Source organism: Phaseolus vulgaris, chromosome 7, assembly GCF_000499845.2.
Source record: "Phaseolus vulgaris cultivar G19833 chromosome 7, P. vulgaris v2.0, whole genome shotgun sequence".
NCBI classification, from domain to species: Eukaryota; Viridiplantae; Streptophyta; class Magnoliopsida; order Fabales; family Fabaceae; genus Phaseolus; species Phaseolus vulgaris.
Window position 1 is genome coordinate 1,611,036 of NC_023753.2, and position 18,604 is coordinate 1,629,639.

At 33.1% G+C, this 18,604-nt stretch overlaps 3 protein-coding genes across 4 annotated transcripts; 1 reads left to right on the plus strand and 2 right to left on the minus strand.

Annotated features, from left to right (window-relative positions):
* The first annotated feature begins 779 nt into the window (after nt 1-779).
* LOC137830253 (coatomer subunit delta-like) lies at nt 780-6,916 on the plus strand. Its single transcript, XM_068637454.1, has 12 exons — nt 780-987; nt 1,119-1,173; nt 1,742-1,781; nt 2,670-2,893; nt 3,307-3,549; nt 3,638-3,812; nt 4,023-4,327; nt 5,346-5,544; nt 5,629-5,782; nt 6,102-6,164; nt 6,265-6,361; nt 6,500-6,916. Exons 2-12 carry the CDS (start codon nt 1,171-1,173, stop codon nt 6,587-6,589), a joined length of 1,593 nt encoding a protein of 530 aa, XP_068493555.1. The 5' UTR covers nt 780-987; nt 1,119-1,170; the 3' UTR covers nt 6,590-6,916.
* A 2,566-nt stretch (nt 6,917-9,482) lies between these two features.
* On the minus strand, nt 9,483-13,355 carry LOC137827761 (vesicle-associated membrane protein 727). 2 transcript variants are annotated; one of them, XM_068634068.1, is made up of 6 exons: nt 13,181-13,355; nt 12,503-12,746; nt 12,218-12,416; nt 12,019-12,139; nt 9,999-10,061; nt 9,483-9,852 (listed from the first exon to the last, which is right to left on the minus strand). In XM_068634068.1, exons 2-6 carry the CDS (start codon nt 12,690-12,692, stop codon nt 9,709-9,711), a joined length of 717 nt encoding a protein of 238 aa, XP_068490169.1. In that variant the 5' UTR covers nt 12,693-12,746; nt 13,181-13,355; the 3' UTR covers nt 9,483-9,708. The 2 variants fall into 2 exon arrangements, with proteins under 2 accessions (XP_068490169.1, XP_068490168.1); XM_068634067.1 differs by having other exon boundaries at nt 12,019-12,416; nt 13,181-13,351.
* Nucleotides 13,356-14,939: 1,584 nt separating this feature from the next.
* Nucleotides 14,940-16,359, minus strand: LOC137827760 (omega-6 fatty acid desaturase, endoplasmic reticulum isozyme 1). The gene has a single exon (XM_068634066.1). It carries the CDS (start codon nt 16,226-16,228, stop codon nt 15,095-15,097), a length of 1,134 nt encoding a protein of 377 aa, XP_068490167.1. The 5' UTR covers nt 16,229-16,359; the 3' UTR covers nt 14,940-15,094.
* Nucleotides 16,360-18,604: the final 2,245 nt, after the last annotated feature.

An 18,604-nucleotide genomic window follows, 5' to 3' on the forward strand; every position in this document is an offset into this window, starting at 1 on the left:
GTAAAAGTTAAAGATTATTTTTTCTTGAATTTTTTTTATATAACAAAATATATTACTACATTTTAATTTATATATAGCCGTGTCCCGTATCATATAATTTTTAGTTTAATCGTATTTTCGTGTTCATGTCGTATCTATGTCCGTATCTCTGTCTGGGTTCAATACAAGGAGCATACATTTCATATCAGGGTTTTTGAGTTTTTGTCGAAACGAATGAAAGTGGAATCATTCCATTTTACATTTTTCATGCTAGAGCACAGTTTTAAACAACAAATCATAGAAATTGTAAAAGAACTATGCATCACACACTACTTTCATCATCATCATAATAATAATGACATATGAATAGATGTTTTCTACTGATTCGATTCTTTTTCAAATAAAAAAAAAAGTTACCAAATATAATTTTTAAATTCTTATTATATTTAAAAGTTTCAATTTTTTAATTTCAAAAAAAATAAAATTAGGGTGTAGAAGTTTTACAGTTATATTTAATTTGAGGAGTTAGACAGTTTCTTTTAAAAAAATTATTATTGTAAGTAAGTAAAAAATAAAATTTTATCATTGGAGACAGTACAAACAAAGAATGTGTACATAAATCCGAGAAATTTGTATTATACATTGTCATAAATAATTAAGTAAAATATAAAATTATACAATTAAGGACATAATAGAAGAATCTGGAGAATTTATGTAGTTATAGATGAAATATAATTTATATATTTAAATAAATGATTTAATTATACTATATATTTGTATATTTTTTATTCCAATAAAATAAGTATGCATTTTTCTAGTGTGGTTGGGCTTGAGAATAAAAAATACAAGATGAAACGCACCGTTTAGCGTTTTCATTAGATTGAACCTGGTTTTGTCTTCCATTGCAATCTTTCTTCTCATCAGTGAAGCTATTTCTCCTTGGTTCTTCGTCTTCGCTCTCTCCTTCTGAGATCAGATCTGCGCTCTCCGATCTCAGATCGCGTTTTGGTAAATTCTCTCTCAGTCTACATTTTCACTATTCTCTTCCCTCTTCAGATTCCCCTTTCAATTATACCTCATTGAATACTTCACCTCTGGATCTGATGCCTTCTAACACTCTGTTTAATTTTGTTTGGTAGATTCAATTCGACAGAAGAAAAACTTACCCGCTTCAAAAATTAAGCGGAAAAGATGGTAACACTCCTTACACTTCTCTGGATTGATAATCGAGGACTTACTTTTGTTTCTGTTCAACTATTTCACTCTGATTATTTTGTTTCTGTTACTTCATTCTGCTTGTCGTTTTTTTACCTGTTAGCTATGTTGATGTTGGTGTGGTATGGTTCTCCCCTTATTTTCATAATGTGTTTGTAGTTTTATCCCGTGATCTAGACTTACAGGCCGAATGGACTTAGTAATACAGGAACTTAGTGATACGTTTTGATCTGCGTTAGAATGAAAATCTTATGAAATGTTTTAATCTCCATGGTACAATTTCTGGTAATCTTGGATCTTCTGGCGTGGCTTATGCTGCATGTTTTGTTTTTGTCTATGTTGAATATAGCTAGTAACTGTGAATGTTTAATGTAATATTCTTGATTGTAAGATCAATTTACTCTCCAAATGCCAGTTGGGTTGGGTTTGGACAGGGTTTACTTGGGGATGGGTTTGGACAGGGTTTACTTGGGAATGGGTTGTGCTTATTCTTTCAATTTTTTGACTTCCCCTCTGCACCATTAAATTTTTTTTACCTGTCTAACAGGTTGTCCTTGCTGCATCCATTGTTAGCAAATCTGGCAAAGGTTAGTTCTCTGCTGCCCTCTTCACCTGATTTGTTCCGTCGCGGTTGATGGTATTGTTTTGGTTGATATAGTCCGGCTTGATTTTCATGTTTAGTCGCTGTATTTTTTGTACCCCACTAAATGAAATTTCACCGAAGTTATGATAAACACATTAGACATACTGTCAATTCAAGGTGCATCTTTTTAAAAAATAGCTCATAGTTAGAGTATGAACGGAATTTGAATTTTAAACACCCAGAAGCTGTAACTAGGTTATTTATTCTGCACCATTAAAAAAATAAATAAGAAGGTCTGTGTGTGTGGTGAGCATATGTAAAATTGATTGTGAAGTACACCGAGTGGGTTTGGATGAGCGCATCTGTAAAACTGATTTCGGCTCAATTATATTTCCATATAAATTTGTGCCAAAATTGTAAATTTTTCAACCTCAAGTAAAAGGTACTTTTTATCACTTCTAGCCTAATTAAGATTTTGAGGCAAAAACAATCTTACCTTACAATAGCAAGCATACTCATTTTTTTTTTCCAAAATCACATTTCTGGTAGGAGGCAAAACCAATTCTGACCCAGTATTTTGTATGATTAAATTGGGAAACATGGCCCGAATCTTTTTTCTATGTTTTTATCTGTATAGTGTATAGTCTAGTGTCTCATCACACTTGAAGCGGCATATTTATGAAATCCTTTAATTCAATATGTTAGTTGTGTACGATTCTATGTAATACTTAATAAATTGTCATTACTTGATTTTTTTAAAATTCAGTATTATTTTTTTTATTTTCAAAAGAAAAACTTAATCTAGAATTGATGTTGAACTTGGTGGTGCCTAAATAATTATGTATTAGACATCATTGTTCTCATACATTCAGGACTTTTGCTCTGTTTGCAGTGCTAGTTTCTAGACAATTTGTGGACATGACTCGCATAAGAATTGAGGGTCTTCTAGCAGCATTTCCCAAGTTGGTTGGGACTGGAAAACAACACACATATGTTGAGACTGAGAATGTGCGCTATGTTTACCAGCCAATAGAAGCACTGTACCTGCTTCTTGTAACAAACAAAAACAGCAACATACTGGAAGATTTGGAAACTCTGAGACTTCTCTCAAAACTTGTATCCTCTTTCTGATGCTTGAAGTTTGACATCTTATGTTATTATGTAAATTTGATTTCAATTGCTTGTCTTTTGTTATCTGGGTTGTGGCATTATTGCTTTTCTCTCTAGTATGACTTCTGGGCATGAATATAGAAATTGTTCTGTCATCTGTGCCTTGTTTACTAATTTTCCTGTCATATTGGTTTTCTCACGAAGTATTAATGGTGCAGTCTTTCAGTTTAAACGCTTCTCTTACGTTAAACATAGCATTTAGTATTTTGATTTCTATAGGAAGACTCGAAAGGGTTTAAGATTGATCTAATGGTTGGTAGTGGGAGGTTATTTTGGATTTATTGGTCTATTTACAGTCATTGGGTAAATCTTTTGTCAAGTATCAATGTTACAGTGAGTTCATTCCTAAATACTTTTAGGTACCTGAATATTCTTACTCCCTTGATGAAGAGGGTATTTGCAAACATGCCTTTGAGTTGATTTTTGCATTTGATGAAGTCATCTCCCTTGGGCACAAGGAAAATGTGACTGTTGCACAAGTTAAGCAATACTGTGAGATGGAGAGTCATGAAGAGAAGCTGCACAAGTTGGTTTTGCAGAGCAAGATTAATGAAACTAAGGATGTTATGAAGCGAAAAGCTAGTGAGATTGATAAAAGCAAGGTATGATTGAAAGATGTATGTTTTATGATGATGTTTATATTTAAAGCCTGGGATTGCATATCATTTATTCAAGTCATGTGTTCTGCAGATTGAAAAGAACAGAGGTGATAAAGGAGGATTTGGTCCATTGCAGTCTATGGGCTCTGGAAGAATTGAAAATAGCTTTAGTAATTTGAGTATATCTAGCAGTGGAACTGGTTTTGGAAGCGGCTCTGGTTTTGGATTGGCTTCTGATGTTGATTCCTTTTCAACCAAGCCTAAAGGTTGGATTTCATAGGTTTTCTTGAATCCTTTTAGAATGCTTTTTATGTAATGACTTAAAAGGGTGTTGAAGCATGCTGTATCCTGGTTGTGGTTTACTCTAATATATATATATATATATATATATATATATATATATATATATCCAGAATTAACATTTGTTAAATGTGAGTAGCCTTTTCATTTATCTACTCCATTGACCTCTTGCTTAGGTCGTCCAACTTCAGCAGCCACTGCTCCACCAAAAGGTCTTGGAATGAAGCTTGGTAAATCTCAGAGGACAAATCAGTTTTTGGAATCATTGAAAGCAGAAGGTGAGGTCATTCTTGAAGATGTTCAACCAAAACTCTCCCAGTCTCGTGCTGCTGCCCCACCACCTACTGATCCCATCACTTTGAGTGTTGAGGAGAAACTAAATGTGACATTGAAACGAGATGGTGGTGTCAGTAATTTTGATGTTCAAGGCACATTGTCTCTCCAAATTCTTAACCAAGAGGATGGACATATTCAAGTACAGGTATCACTTTCTCATTGTCTATAACTTAATGTGTGTCCACTAGGCTTCTGGTTTTTAAAATCCGAATATTTTTTTTAATTGATTATTTATTGTCATGAAATATATGACAAATGTTTTGCTAAATCTATCAGTATTACGGTAAAGAAGTTCACATGAAATATTTTTTTCCTACAAGGAAAAGAATAAAAGCCTTTCCTGGTAGGTGAGATCAGTTATATGGATCAAATAACTCTATTGTGTCATGTCAAAAACCATTTCCTTAGATTTATGAAACAGATTTTTTTCCTCTGACTAATATATTTTGTTTTTTATTGTTTTCTTTACTTTGTCTACATACACTCTTCACAGTTTGCATCCTTTATAAGAGTAGTATAGTAGTAGACAATTACTTAATTTTCAAAAGAATAATGTTTCAAAAAAGCCCGTGTTTAAGCCTCGTTCAATCCTCAAATAAGTTAACCAGAAGTTTAGCATGACATTTTATTTGAGACATAGATATAAGTAGCTTTAAGTGTACCTTGTCATTCAAATAATATAGCAGTGGCAATTCAGTTAGGCAGAAAGATGAAATTGAAAGGAAGATAGTGATGGTTACAATGCCTTTAGTGTGATGATAGTGTTGTTTCCTTGGTTTGTTCATGAAGTATTCTGGTGCTTTTGGTATGTAGTGTATATGAAAGGGTTTCCTGAAAAAATCAATTTGTTTAGCATGAATTTATAGTTTCGGTCATCAATGAATAAGAAAAAACTAAAGAGGTATTTGTATGTTTGAAATACAATTGTCAGCCTATATTCGAATGATTAATGATTTATTTTATGTTCAGTTTTATTTGTTTCTTTGCAACCTACTGTTTTCGAAATTTCTGCACAGTAATTAATGTTGATCCTGACCCGAGCATCCTTCATCTGTAGTGCTCCTAGATATTTTTCTTGCTTAAGACTGGTTTTGAATGCTGAAATAGGCCCAGGAGGTCGATTAAAATTATTAATACTTGTATATTGTGCCTTACTTTTGCAGGTCCAAACTGGTGACAATCAAGCTGTCTCTTTCAAGACACACCCTAACATGAATAAAGAATTATTTGCCAATGATTCTATACTAGGCCTAAAGGATCCCAACAGACCTTTCCCCACCGGTCAAGCTAGTGATGCTGGAGGTGTTGGTCTTTTAAAGTGGAGAATGCAAAGTACTGATGAGTCAATGGTGCCACTGACAAGTGAGTTTATAACTATAATTGATATGCTCTACTACTTTGTATTGATGTAGTGATAACTTAGTCTGCTATTTGTGTCTATTGCAGTCAACTGTTGGCCTTCCTCTTCTGGAAATGAAACTTATGTCAGCATTGAATATGAGGCTTCATCAATGTTTGATCTACGGAATGTTGTGATCTCTGTACCTCTTCCAGCTCTTCGTGAAGCCCCATCTGTTAGGCAGATTGACGGGGAATGGAGGTACGGATTTATTTTTCCTTCCTCTCAAATAAGCGTTAGGGACGGCCATATTTAGTGGTTTGGGTTGAATTTTGAAGTAAATAAACTTATGGTTTGAATTAGAATCTATCCATGTTACACTTGCACATGCTAATGGTGGTTTTCAGTCTTAGAAACTTGTAAGTACTGAATCTAATGACCAGATTTGCATGGATTAGTAAGCTCTGTGATTTTTTCTAGATCATGATTTTTTTATTATAATACTTATTATTTTATTTTTGGTTCTAAATAATTTAATTTCAGGTTATGATCTTGATTTGTTATAAAACTGGTTTTGTAGGTATGATTCCAGGAATTCCATTTTGGAGTGGTCTGTCCTTCTAATTGATAATTCCAACCGCAGGTGTGCTATATCTTGAGTATTTTTTTATAGCTAATTTATTATTTTTCTCTCTCTTTTTAATTTCTGGTTACTTTTGTTGTCTGACTAATTTATTTGGCAGTGGGTCCATGGAGTTTGTTGTTCCACTAGCAGATTCATCAGCTTTCTTTCCTATTTCAGTCCGATTTTTGGCAACTGATACCTTCAGTGACCTCAAGGTTTGTTTATATTTTTACGTCAGCTGTGGCTGTACAGTGGTGCTATTTGAAAAGAAGTTTCAAAATGATCTAGTTGAAACTGACATTTATTGACCCGAATAGAGCTTAAACTTACCCTTTTTTTACTGCTCGTTGCAGGTTACCAACATCATACCATTAAAGGGTGGTAATCCCCCCAAGTTTGCTCAGAGAACACAATTGATAACCGATAACTACCAAGTTGTGTGATTGACTTTCCTCTTGAATTTGAGCTCCTATAACAGTTTTGCTTTTACAGCGAAGTTATTTTATGAATAGGCTTTTCTTCCCCAAGATGTACTCGCCTCTCAATTCATGAATTTGTACTTACTAGTTTTACTTCGCAAAGTATGATATATCGTAATTAAATACTTGAGTGTGTGTATCTGTAGCATGTATTTTTTATGTGGAAGGATGCATTTCCAATCTTTTTTCTGTGTGATAGACGAGTCTTGTATTTCTCTGAGACATGCGTATGGAATGCACTATTCTATTAGATGGGAGTAAACCAATTAGACAGGGAGATTTAACTTCTAATTTGAATCTGTTCTGTTTTTAATTAGGAACTTATGCTGCTACAATCATCTCGTTACCATCTCTCCTCCCCCCTGTTCTGTAATGTTGGGATTTCTCGTCTTTGGTTATGTAATGTTGCAGTCTTTTATGAGTTTCTTGCCCATATGACAAAAACATTCACCAAACGTACTCACTACCATATTTTGTCTTTGTCTAATTGTTATGTTTTTATTGACGTACAACCTTTGAAGGACATCCTAATATGTTACGAAACCAAACCCAGGCAATTTCATGAAACCACCATGGCCGAAAAGAAAGTCCTGTCATAGAGTTACAATTTTAACTATAGCTAGGGGATATTATAACTCACGATGATAGGTCTCAAACATGTTGGGAGACAAATCAAATTTCTAATTTCATTTTTTTGATTTTCCTTTCGTTTAAATATAGTTTTTTTATTTTAATAAATTGTTTTATTTTTTAATATTAGGACGCAAAGGAATCTGAGAGTGTTTTCTTTGAAGGGTTAGCCAACTCCAATATAAGTTATTGATATTTAAGAATGACTGCAAATGACTAGTGAATAAGGTGCATAATGGATCAAATCAAACAGAAAGCAGATTCATTATAATATTCAATATCTTGGCACATCATCAAATAAGTCAACTCATGTTTTTGTCTAGAATATCCAGAGTTTTTTTTCCATTGTATTCCTTATTGCATTACAAATATTATTGAAATGGAAAAGTACTTAAGCTCTTTTATCAAAGAAAAAAAATTGTGTAAAGGACCCAAATGAGAAGGATGTTCATAAATGGATCCAATCCAAGAAAAGAAAATCAACCAAAAAAACAATAAAAATGAAATAAATCGAAACTTGAACAGACAAACATTTAGAAAAAAACATTTTTATTGAACGTTTCTTAAATTTATTTTCTATTTAGGCCATTTGGGTATTGATATTTATCAATTTTTTAATGTTAAGAATAGTTTTTATATGAAATTTATATTTATTAAATTTTAATATTTAAGAGTTTTTATATTAAATTTCATTAAATAGTTTCACTTTATAGAGTAGGTTTAATATTAAAATTTACATTTATTAATTTATTTTAATGTTGATAAAAAATTAATATTAAATATTAAATTTAATTGATACTGAGAGTAATTTTAATTCCATTAAATTCCTGTGGTATTCACGAAAGTTTTAACATTATTGTGATATTTATTTAATATTTATAATAGTTTTAGTAGCAAATAGCATATTATTAAATTCATTTAATATTTAGAATGTTTTAAATTCATTTAATATTTATGATAGTTTTGATATTAAATTTGGTATTTCTTAATGTATTGCAACACTCAGGATAGTTATAATATTATATTTTTTATTAATTATGTTCATCTAATAGTTATAGTAGAGTTAATATTACTTTTTATTTTTCAAATTCATTTAATATTTAGAGTACTTTTATTTTATCTCTAAACTATTAAAATTTTATATAAAAAATTTAGAGTACGTTGGCCCATCAAATAGCAAACTGATAGAATTACAGTTAATCAATTTACTAATATCAATTAAATTTTGAGTATAGTTAATAGTATTATTAACTATATCGCTAGTATTTTTCTTAACAGTCTCAATTTTCAAAGCCATTCTAAATTTACTTTCTGCGCATGCCATATCCTAATATCTTATAATATATAGTTCTTTATGATCAACTTTCAATCCTTCAAAACATAAAAGATGAACTTAAAAAAAATAATTCGACAGGAACATTGTCCCTCTCGCTTCTTCATTCTGCACCCCAATCATTTGATGTGCACTCTCATGGGTCAGTGAAATGGCCAAAATATTCCCAGGTGAATTTATATATAACCCTACTTTTCATTTCTCTTCCATTTTTCTTCTTCCATAGTGGCTTGTGCACCCCCTTCGCTGTTGTGCTTGTGTGTGAGAGTCCTTGTTGGACCACCATTGTCCTTCTAAGAATATGTTCTTTTTGTTCTTTTTTAGTGTCTCTAACTCTAAGTTCCATCATCAGCTCCAATTGGCTGGTGTACTTGTTCTGATCTTCTTCTTGAACATGCATGCCATTGCTCATCATTTTGTACATGGTTACCACTCTTTCATAAGGTCTTCAACCCACAATGAATGTCAAAAATGTTCTTATAAGACTGAATAAACCTAGTAAATATTGTCACTCTTCACGATCATTGAGTCTTTGGTCTTCGATCTCGAAAAAAATAATTGCAATTATATTTTGGTGCTCAAATCAGCAAAGGGAAGTAATAATGTTTTAGTTCTCGATAAGTTATTACCTTTTATCTTAGGACACGCATCTTCTTACGAACGATTTACCTTAGACCCAAGTAAGACTGAAATGTCCTTAATCATAGCTTTGGAGTTGCTTTATACATGATTAACGTTAATGTAATAATAAATTGATAATCCTAAATGTTTACTGATTAGCTACACGTGAATCTAGGATATAATTGCAGCTATTGCTAATGTGACAATGGAAGTTGTGGAAGCATGCAATGGCATAACCCAATTTGAATTTAAAGAAATAAATAGAGAGGGAAGAGAGGGAAAGTGGGAATAGTCTTATATTGTTGCAATGATATACACAACCAATCCATAGATGACATCTAAAGTATGAGCCTGATTCAAGATAACTAGCAGTTCTCCTCACAAGCTTAATTACAGTCTATGACAGTAACCATAAGTTCCAGTGCCAAATTTCATGTACACGTAGTAAATCATTTTGTGCATCCTTGCCTTATACAGACTTCAACTTCTTGTGGCTCCATCAACATTTAAATCCCCCACAAGCAATAACCCACAGAATTATGATTAAGGTAAGGATTCCTCCTCCCACCATCAGCTTAAATTGGAGATTCTGCAGCCACATCTTCCTTCTCAGCTGCCTGCCCTGCCTCTGGAAGCTGTCAGCCTAAATTTGAATGGAAAATACAATAGCATCAGTATGATTGTTTCAGAATTCAGGCTAGTTGATTCAAACATTGTTTCTTTTAGATAAACAAAGTATTTATTGAAAAAGGAGATATGCAAATCCTTGATTTGGACAATAATACATACCTGGAACTGCAAGTTTTCTGTTTTGTCCACCAGCAGCTCAATCTTCTCTCCACGATCCAAAACCTTCAAGACGGAAAATACAAATGTTTTAGAAGTGCTTAATATTTTGAGAGAAAAGTGGCTTTTGAAAAGAGTTGAAATGTTTAAGCAGTCTCTTGTTCTAGTTTTGGTTTACCAGTTCCATGACAGTTTTTTAATGTGATGAAAATCTTCTTTTCTCCCTAAATTACGTGTGGGTCAAATTCTATAGTAGCATACCTTTTTAAATATTAATCCACCAAAGCTACTAAGGGCGTCAACATCCTTTTTGTTGCTCTAACTGTTACAATGCTGAACTTATGCTTTTATGCACATACATTTTATGAGTAATCAAAAAGGGTATTATTGAGTTAAAGCCTTTGAAGAACCTACTAATATGCTATAGTAGCTTCATGAGGTTCAGTCAGAGAGACAAAGGTGCAGTTCTAAATACAGCTAGAGGACCTTATAACCCACAATGGCGGGTATATCTACACAGTGAAATGTCTCTCTCCCCTCAATATAATGATTCTATGTGATAGGAGAGCATCTTTTAGTATGCCTAAAAACATAAAATTGAAATAAATGAAAACATTTCTTGTATGAGCCATGTAATTTTACTAGCCAGATGAGAAAAATCTCTTATGAAACTAATATTTTTTATTATCATGACTAAAAACCTTCCAAAAATCTTGGCTCAATAAACAGAAGCTGCCAGTCTTCTATGAATGCAAGTGCAAAAGACTCAACAGCCAGTCTTCATATACTCACCCTCAGGTGGCTCAATCCCCTCAGTGGCCTAAAGCCAAAATTCAAAAGTATGCATCTTTTCGTTATTGAACAGCAATGCTATTTTTTCCTCCTTTTTAACTCTCTTTTAAGGCTATTGCAGAGAGATTATGAAACATAACTAATATCCTTATCCATATGTATCTTGAAATTATTAGTAATTCCCTAACATGCCTTTCATCTATTCTATTAACAAGAAAAATAAATAGCTAATATTAAGTTGATAACAAAATAAAAGAGTTTGTAAAGTTAAAAAGTATTTTATTTTAACTTGTCGAGAACATCATCCACTGAGTAATTCTTCAATAGACACAAACCTAACATTTGATCTTTGAACATAACCAAATGATATTACACATAAAAGATGACAATAGGAAAAATTAACAATAACAATAAAAAAGCAGCACAATCCCTATGCAGTGGGTACATTCTTTGCCCTTCTCTGTTTTTAAATTGTCCTTTCCCTTCTTGAGCAATATGAAAAATCCATTGGTGGTCCACAAAGAAAAAATGGGAAAAAAAAAGTCCAGTTTAATGAATTATGAGAACAACAGACATTTAACTTCAATTTGAGCTCTCATGGATCCCATATTGTGGGTAATTTTGTTAAGAAAAAAATGGACCTTGAATGCCATGGTTACTACAAGAGCACAAAAATCCTCAATCGACTTGTCCATAGAATATAATTTCACTTTTCAGAAATGGGAAGGGGAGATAACAAGCCCACTACCTAGCCTTTTTTATTTTTCTACATTTTTTTATCGACACTAAGATAGCATGTGTTTCTCGAGCAATGGTAAATGTCTCTTTATTAACATTTTGTGCATTTTATTTAAAGTGTTTATCCACCCCTAAATTCATGTTAGTGTATGTAGGCAGTATCATATCTTACATTTGAAAGAGTTTTCTGTATGTTCATATCTGTGTCATGTCGTAGCAATACATATACATAGTAAGTATACGGGCTTCAAATTTTTATGAGTCCCACGAGGAAATCATATTAATAAATTCACTAGTTTGAAACAGCGTTGCAATACTAATGTAATGTTATCATCCCTTATTTACAACTCCTTCCACCCTTCCCCGAAATTAAGGAAAATCTCACAAACAATAACATATATCCAGAGATAAACTAGTTAGCATTTGTGCAAGGGGATTCAGAGCTAAGAAACATCTGATAGTAGCCACTTTAGGCTTAGTTCAATACACGTACCTTCTCAATATTGTCCATCATTATCCCCTTAACCTCAGTTATTTGGGCCTTCAACTTTGATAGTTTACTTATTTCTTCTGGATGATTCAAGCAATACTGCATATGCTCCTTGAGTGCTGGTCTACACAACCAGATCGCAAATTTAAAACCACAACAAACAGAAGAAAACAAAAATTTAAAAGGATCAGTTACAACGAACCCAAATTCTCTATCAAGATTATACGCTATGCTAAATCTGTCCTCAAACAAATCGTCGTCTTCGTCATCGTCAGCAAGTGGATGGGTACTACCATTGTTAATGCTTGCTCCATAGCGCTTCATAAAGTCATCCTTCACCCGTTCAAGAAATACGAAAGGAACACTCCTTCCAACCGACTCATCAGCAACAACAAGGAAAACTGCAAAGGGGAACAAAATTCTGACATTGGCATATGTATTGAAAGTCAAATCAGTAGAGCAGGCAATAATACATAAAAACAAATACCAAATCCATTGTCTATGAGGAAGTTAAAGGTGTGCCCATCACAGGAATACGTGTATTTGCTGCTATTTGAAGGTAGCTTCTGCAGGCACTGAACGGCAATGGTACTGAAATTCCCCGTATACTGTGTGTGTTCCGCTAAAACAACAGTTCCTTTGGCAACAAAGCTATATATTAAACCCCTCTGACTCATCTCCAATCTCCAACAAGTTCCACCACCAGAAGGTACAAACAATTACACCAACACCTGAATCCCACAACAACCAATCCAAGATGTAAACAACAAAAAACCAATCACAAAAACCCACATACTGCAATTGCAACTTGCAAATATTGACCTAACACGCCCTAAATGGTTAATCAAATCGAAGTCAGAACCCAAGCCTAATTTGATTCAATTCAAGATACAATGATCGCAATAGAAATCTCAATTCACGATAAGGAGCCGGTTTCAATCAGTTCATTCACAGTTTGAATTTGTCAAAATCTAAAGTCAAACTGAAACTCAACAATCCCGTTCGTTTGAGATCCTTAATTTCATGGGACAAACGGGAAAATGGGGAAAAATAGGGGTTTCGAAACGTTAGAGTTGGTGAGTGATCTAATCGAGAGATTTACGAATCTGAGTGAGAATTGTTTGTTAGATGAAAATTGAGAGAGAGAGAGAGAAAACCTAACAACCTGAGTGAAGTAGCGAAGGAGAAGATCAACGTGGTGTTTCAACTGCTGCTGTGCAACACAAATTCCTCAATTTTCCCGTTTTATCCTTTTTTGTTTTCTCCTTTGCGTGTGTATTAAGATAAGAAGAAACGAGACCCACGCTCCATTTACAATCAAACAAGAACAAGTTTCAATTAAGACAAATATGTAAAGAACATATATAGTTTTTAAAATTTGGTCGTATATTTCTAAATTATTAATTAAATATTAGAAAAAATATCGAACGTTAATGAGTAACACCCATCCTAAAAACATGAAAATTAAATTATATTTACATTAAAATAAAAAATTAAATTTGCCATTTAATTATGATATTTTTTTATTATTAAAATTTATACTATAACCAAATCATTTAATATAATAGAATATGTTGTTTAATAGAAAGAGACGGAGAAAACTATTATTTACTTTTCTCCTTTTTTTACTTCACTAAACAATTGTCTCTTAGTTCTTTTTTATTGATTTTTACTCTTTCCTAAACTTTCGGTCGGGATAGTACCTGTAAAAAATACTCCTACATATTCAAGTAAATTCTCGATATTCGATGTTTAGTATAACTAATGTACAATATATGATTATTATGAAATCATTATTATTGAGCTAGATTACCGTTTGAATCATAATTAAAAGTACATTACCCTAATGTCTAATTATTGTTTTAGACTTGTTACTCCTATACGGAGTTTAATGAATTTAGTCATGTTGACCGGTACGAACCGGATACTGAGAACTCCGACGTTCGTCACTGGCAGAAAATATAATAATTCTTGTAATTCCTTATTTAGTATATGGATAAAATATTATTGGTTTATCTTATTTCATATTCAATCTCTCAATACAATTTATCTTTCTCAATTATTTTATTTTAATATAAATTATAAAAATTCCAATATAATTTATTGCATACTCAAAACTATCTTTAAGATTCCAACTACCTGATTAAAAGATAAAACTTATTAATAATTATAATACAAATATACACTTTAATTTTTTAATGAAATGTACTTATGCTCAAAGCCATGTACAAGTTATATTTTATTTTAATCGTAGATTTTAGTCTATCACAATTTTTTTTAGATTTTGTGTAAACGTAAGAGTCTTATTTTTAATTAATGCTTTAATATCTTACAAAAAAAAATATATTAAATTTATAAATCTGTATGACCCTGATAATGTATGCTCTAAGTCCAAATGTACCATGTTTTTATTCATCATCTTATCTTTAGTAAATTCTTTTTTTCCACAATATTAATTTTGCACACATTATCAAAATAAAAAAAAATTTAAAAAATTATTCAAATAAGAATAAGATTATACGAAGTAGTGTCACCTTAAAATCATTCAACTTAACACTACTTTAGTGTAACTTTAATATTTATTAAAATCAGTTTATATTTGAAATGGTGTCAACATATCACAACTTAATAATTTTTAAATTTTACCTGTTTTTATTTTTAACCTAAAAAACACCCTAATTTCGTAAAGAAAAAAAAAGTTAAACAGAAACAATATCAATAGAATAATGATATATTCACAAATTACATTTTTTTTTATATAGTTAGATTATAATTCCTAATATTATTATTTTAATATTTTTTATATTATTATATATATTTATTTTTAAACCTATCATATAAAAAAATATATACAACTTTAAATCATTTCAAACTATCATTTTTCTTACCAAATAACAATGTTATGAGCATTTGTGTAAGAAAGATAAAAGCATATTCCACATATAATTAAGAATACATTATATTTTCATTTGCAACATAATGGAAACAAACTGTTCACAAACCACTTATTTATAACTTTCTAATTAATTGATACATGACAGAACTTTGTAACTCTTCCTCTGTCCCATTGTTTGCTTCATCAAAACTTGTTCCTGTACCAAAACACACCCTTCTGAGAAGTTTCTTCATCTGGCTCCACATAAAGGCACTCTTTTGCTTCTCTCCACAATGCCTTGTAAAATGGGGTGTCATCAAATTGATAGTACTCACCCAATATAGGCTTCACTGCATTGGTTGCCTCCATTGCATGGTAATGTGGCATTGTAGAGAAGAGATGGTGAGTGACATGAGTATCAGTTATATGGTGAAACACCTTGTTCAGAATCCCATAATCTCTGTCCATAGTTGCCAAAGCACCCTTCAACCACTCCCATTCTGATGAATCATAGTGAGGCAATGAAGAGTGTGTGTGCTGCAAATATGTGATGGTCACAAGAAAGCCATTTACAACGAGCCACGGCACCCCATAAACACACACCAGCCAAACCAGCCCTCTCACAGTTGCAACGAGGTACAGAAAGTATGTGGCACAGAGCAAAGTAACATCAGAAACATAGATCAGAAGCCTTTCACGGTCTGAATATATGGGAGCATAAGGGTGGTAGTGGCTTGCAAAATGATTATAGGGTCTACCAGAAACATTGAAGGCTAAATACAAAGGCCATCCCAGTGTGAGCGTGATGAGAAGAGAAACAGCCCTTCCTAGTGGGTTGTTGAAGCACTTGTGGAACCATGCAACATTGGATTTGGATTTTGGGACAAACACTTCATCACGGTCAAGGGAACCCGTGTTGGAGTGGTGGCGGCGATGACTTATTTTCCATGAAAAATAAGGGACTAGAAGTGCTGAGTGAAGGGTCAGACCAACTAGGTCATCGACCCATTGGTACTTGCTAAAGGCATGGTGACCACACTCATGAGCAATCACCCACACCCCAGTGAGAATGCAACCTTGGAGAACCCAATAGATTGGCCAAGCAACGAGGGAAAGAGGGTGAGGAAGAAGGTGGAAGTAGGTGGTGGCAATATAGAGAATGAAAACCAGTGAAAGGTCACAAACAACATAGTAGAATGAAGAGAGAAGGGAGCGATGAAAGCAATGTGGGGGAATGGCTTTCTTGAGTTGGCCAAGAGTGAACGGAGGCTTTGTATTTGGAACCCTTGAGAGAGTGTTTTGCTGAACTTCAGATTTGGTGACACCTTCACCAGCCATTGTTTTCTTTGCTAGAACCTGTGTGTAGTAACGATTCAGTTTTTGTGTACCATAAATATGTAATGATACACACCATATACAAATAACTTCGTGTATCTGTGGAAACAAACAAAACAAGGACGACAGTGCAGAAGGTAATCGGCACAGAAGCACATTGAAATTTTGAAGAGGGAATTCTGTCCATGCAGAAAACTGGTGTATGTCAGTGTGATGCTGACATGCAATACCAAACACAATGGCAAAAACCGACCGAAAGCACAGAGGGATTGTAGTGTAATTTGCAAATCCGCCATTTAAAACCAATGTGCTATTTTGGATACATGCTAGCTCTTCAATCATGTTTCGCCACACATCACATACAATACAACTATTTACTATATATATATATATATATATATATATATACAGTAACTAATACTGAAGAATTGAAAGAAAGTAGAAAGGTTTTCTTATTTAATTCTATTAAGTAATATAATTTGATAAATATGTTTGTGTCTACAAATCTAAATTTGTTAGTGTAAAGTGGGGAAGAAGCGAATAAGTTATATTCCTACTGCTCCATGACAACGTGCCAAAATACGGCACTGGAACAAAATAAGAAATATATGACAAAAATGGAGTATAGTGACAGAGGAATCTTCAGAGATTCTGCAGAATAATTGAAAAGAAAAAGGAAAAACAATCAGCTGCATTTCTACCGGGGGCGATTCCAGAATCCGTGTGCCAGCATTTCTATTACTCATGAACATGTAGTTCTTGAATTTGGTGAAAAAATATCAGTCTCTGATTTTAATCGTCGTCATTTATAGACCTCATTTTCAAAATCCTATAGATGAAGTATACTTATGGGAACATTTTGAAAACTATCCTTTAGATGAAAGTTAAAAACTCCAATTAACAAATCATCACAGAGAAAACAATAATCTCTCAACAAGATCATCACCCAATTCATTTGAAGCAAGTCACTGGTTAGTTCATCTATCCAACAATTCCAACTGAATTAATTGTTAGAGCAGACACACAAAAGATGGAACTCACAGTGAGAAATATGAGAAGAGAGTCTGTTCTGTTATTGATTTCTTCTTATTTAAACAATGCAAAGAATTGTCTATTTATAGGCACTATTAATTTGGATTATTTCTAACACCCCACCATAATCCAAAATACAACTGTTCATGACAGAAAAAATAAAACTACTGATTAAGATAGAAAACTGCCTTCATATCTGTTTAAAAATTTCAAACTACAAGCTCACAACTCCAATCAGCTTTCTTAGTTCTTTAAACCTCTCACCCTTCAGTGCTTTAGTCATTATATCAGCTAACTGCAACTCAGTTTTGCAATATGTGAGCTTGATTCTTCCCTTGGACACTTGATCTCGAAGGAAGTGAAACTTGGTTTCAATATGCTTGCTACGGCCATGTGAAACTGGGTTTTTTGCAAGATCGATTGCTGATTTATTGTCCACAAATAGTTCAACAACACTTCCAGTTTCAAACTTCAATTCTTGAATCAGTGATGATAGCCACAATGCTTGGCAGGCAGCAGAACAGGCGGCTATATATTCTGCTTCGCATGTGGAAAGAGCTACCACAGTTTGTTTTTTTGAACACCAAGATATAGGTGCCCCAACAATTGTGAAAACATATCCCATAGTACTCCTTCTATCCAATAAATCTCCACACCAATCTGAGTCTGAATAGGCTACAAGGTGTAGTTCAACCTTTTCTTCTTGTTGTGGAAAAATGATGCCAAAAGTCAGTGTTCCTTGCAAGTATCTCAAGATTCTTTTTGCTGCCACTAGATGTGAGTGCCTTGGATCACTCATAAACCTGCTAACCACACCAACACTAAAGGAAATTTCAGGCCTAGTATGACAAATAAACCTCAAACTCCCCACCATTTGTCTATACATAGTAGCATCAACAGCAGGTTCATTTTTGCAGTTGTCCAATTTGGTATTTGCCTCTGCTGGAGTTTCTGAAGCTGATGACTTTTTACGACAAGTGCACCACGTTTGTCAGAAGTAATAATTGTCCCTAAGGACGGATATCGATCCCACAAAGAACAGTGAATTATCGAGTACAATATTCGCTAAATATAACAACAAAACAATAAAAAAGAGTTTGAAGTGATTATGTTGGCACTGATCAATAAGAAAACAAACAAAGAATTAGTTGCTTCAATTGGAAAAATTGAGATTAAGTTTCATCTCTCTCACTCTCATGTATTTTGATTAGCATGTTAATATTAAGTTCTTTAATTGAAATTGATGCCCGTATAAAAATCATTTATATCGATTCCTCGCATATAAAATCCTTAAGAATGTTCCCTAACTATCGATCCCTCGCATACTTATAAGAACAACTTAGAACG

Bases quoted from the DNA above. Each gene is read 5' to 3' on its own strand.
- LOC137827760 (XM_068634066.1), bottom strand. From the start codon at position 16,228: ATGGCTGGTGAAGGTGTCACCAAATCTGAAGTTCAGCAAAACACTCTC.
- LOC137827761 (XM_068634067.1), bottom strand. From the start codon at position 12,692: ATGAGTCAGAGGGGTTTAATATATAGCTTTGTTGCCAAAGGAACTGTT. The intron at 12,417-12,502 runs GTATTTGTTTTT...TCCCCTTTGCAG, and splicing joins CCTCATAGACAATGGATTTG to TTTTCCTTGTTGTTGCTGAT. The intron at 10,062-12,018 runs GTACGTGTATTG...TCCGTCTTGAAG, and splicing joins TGATGGACAATATTGAGAAG to GTTTTGGATCGTGGAGAGAA.
- LOC137830253 (XM_068637454.1), top strand. The intron at 2,894-3,306 runs GTATCCTCTTTC...AAATACTTTTAG, and splicing joins TGAGACTTCTCTCAAAACTT to GTACCTGAATATTCTTACTC. The intron at 3,550-3,637 runs GTATGATTGAAA...TGTGTTCTGCAG, and splicing joins GTGAGATTGATAAAAGCAAG to ATTGAAAAGAACAGAGGTGA.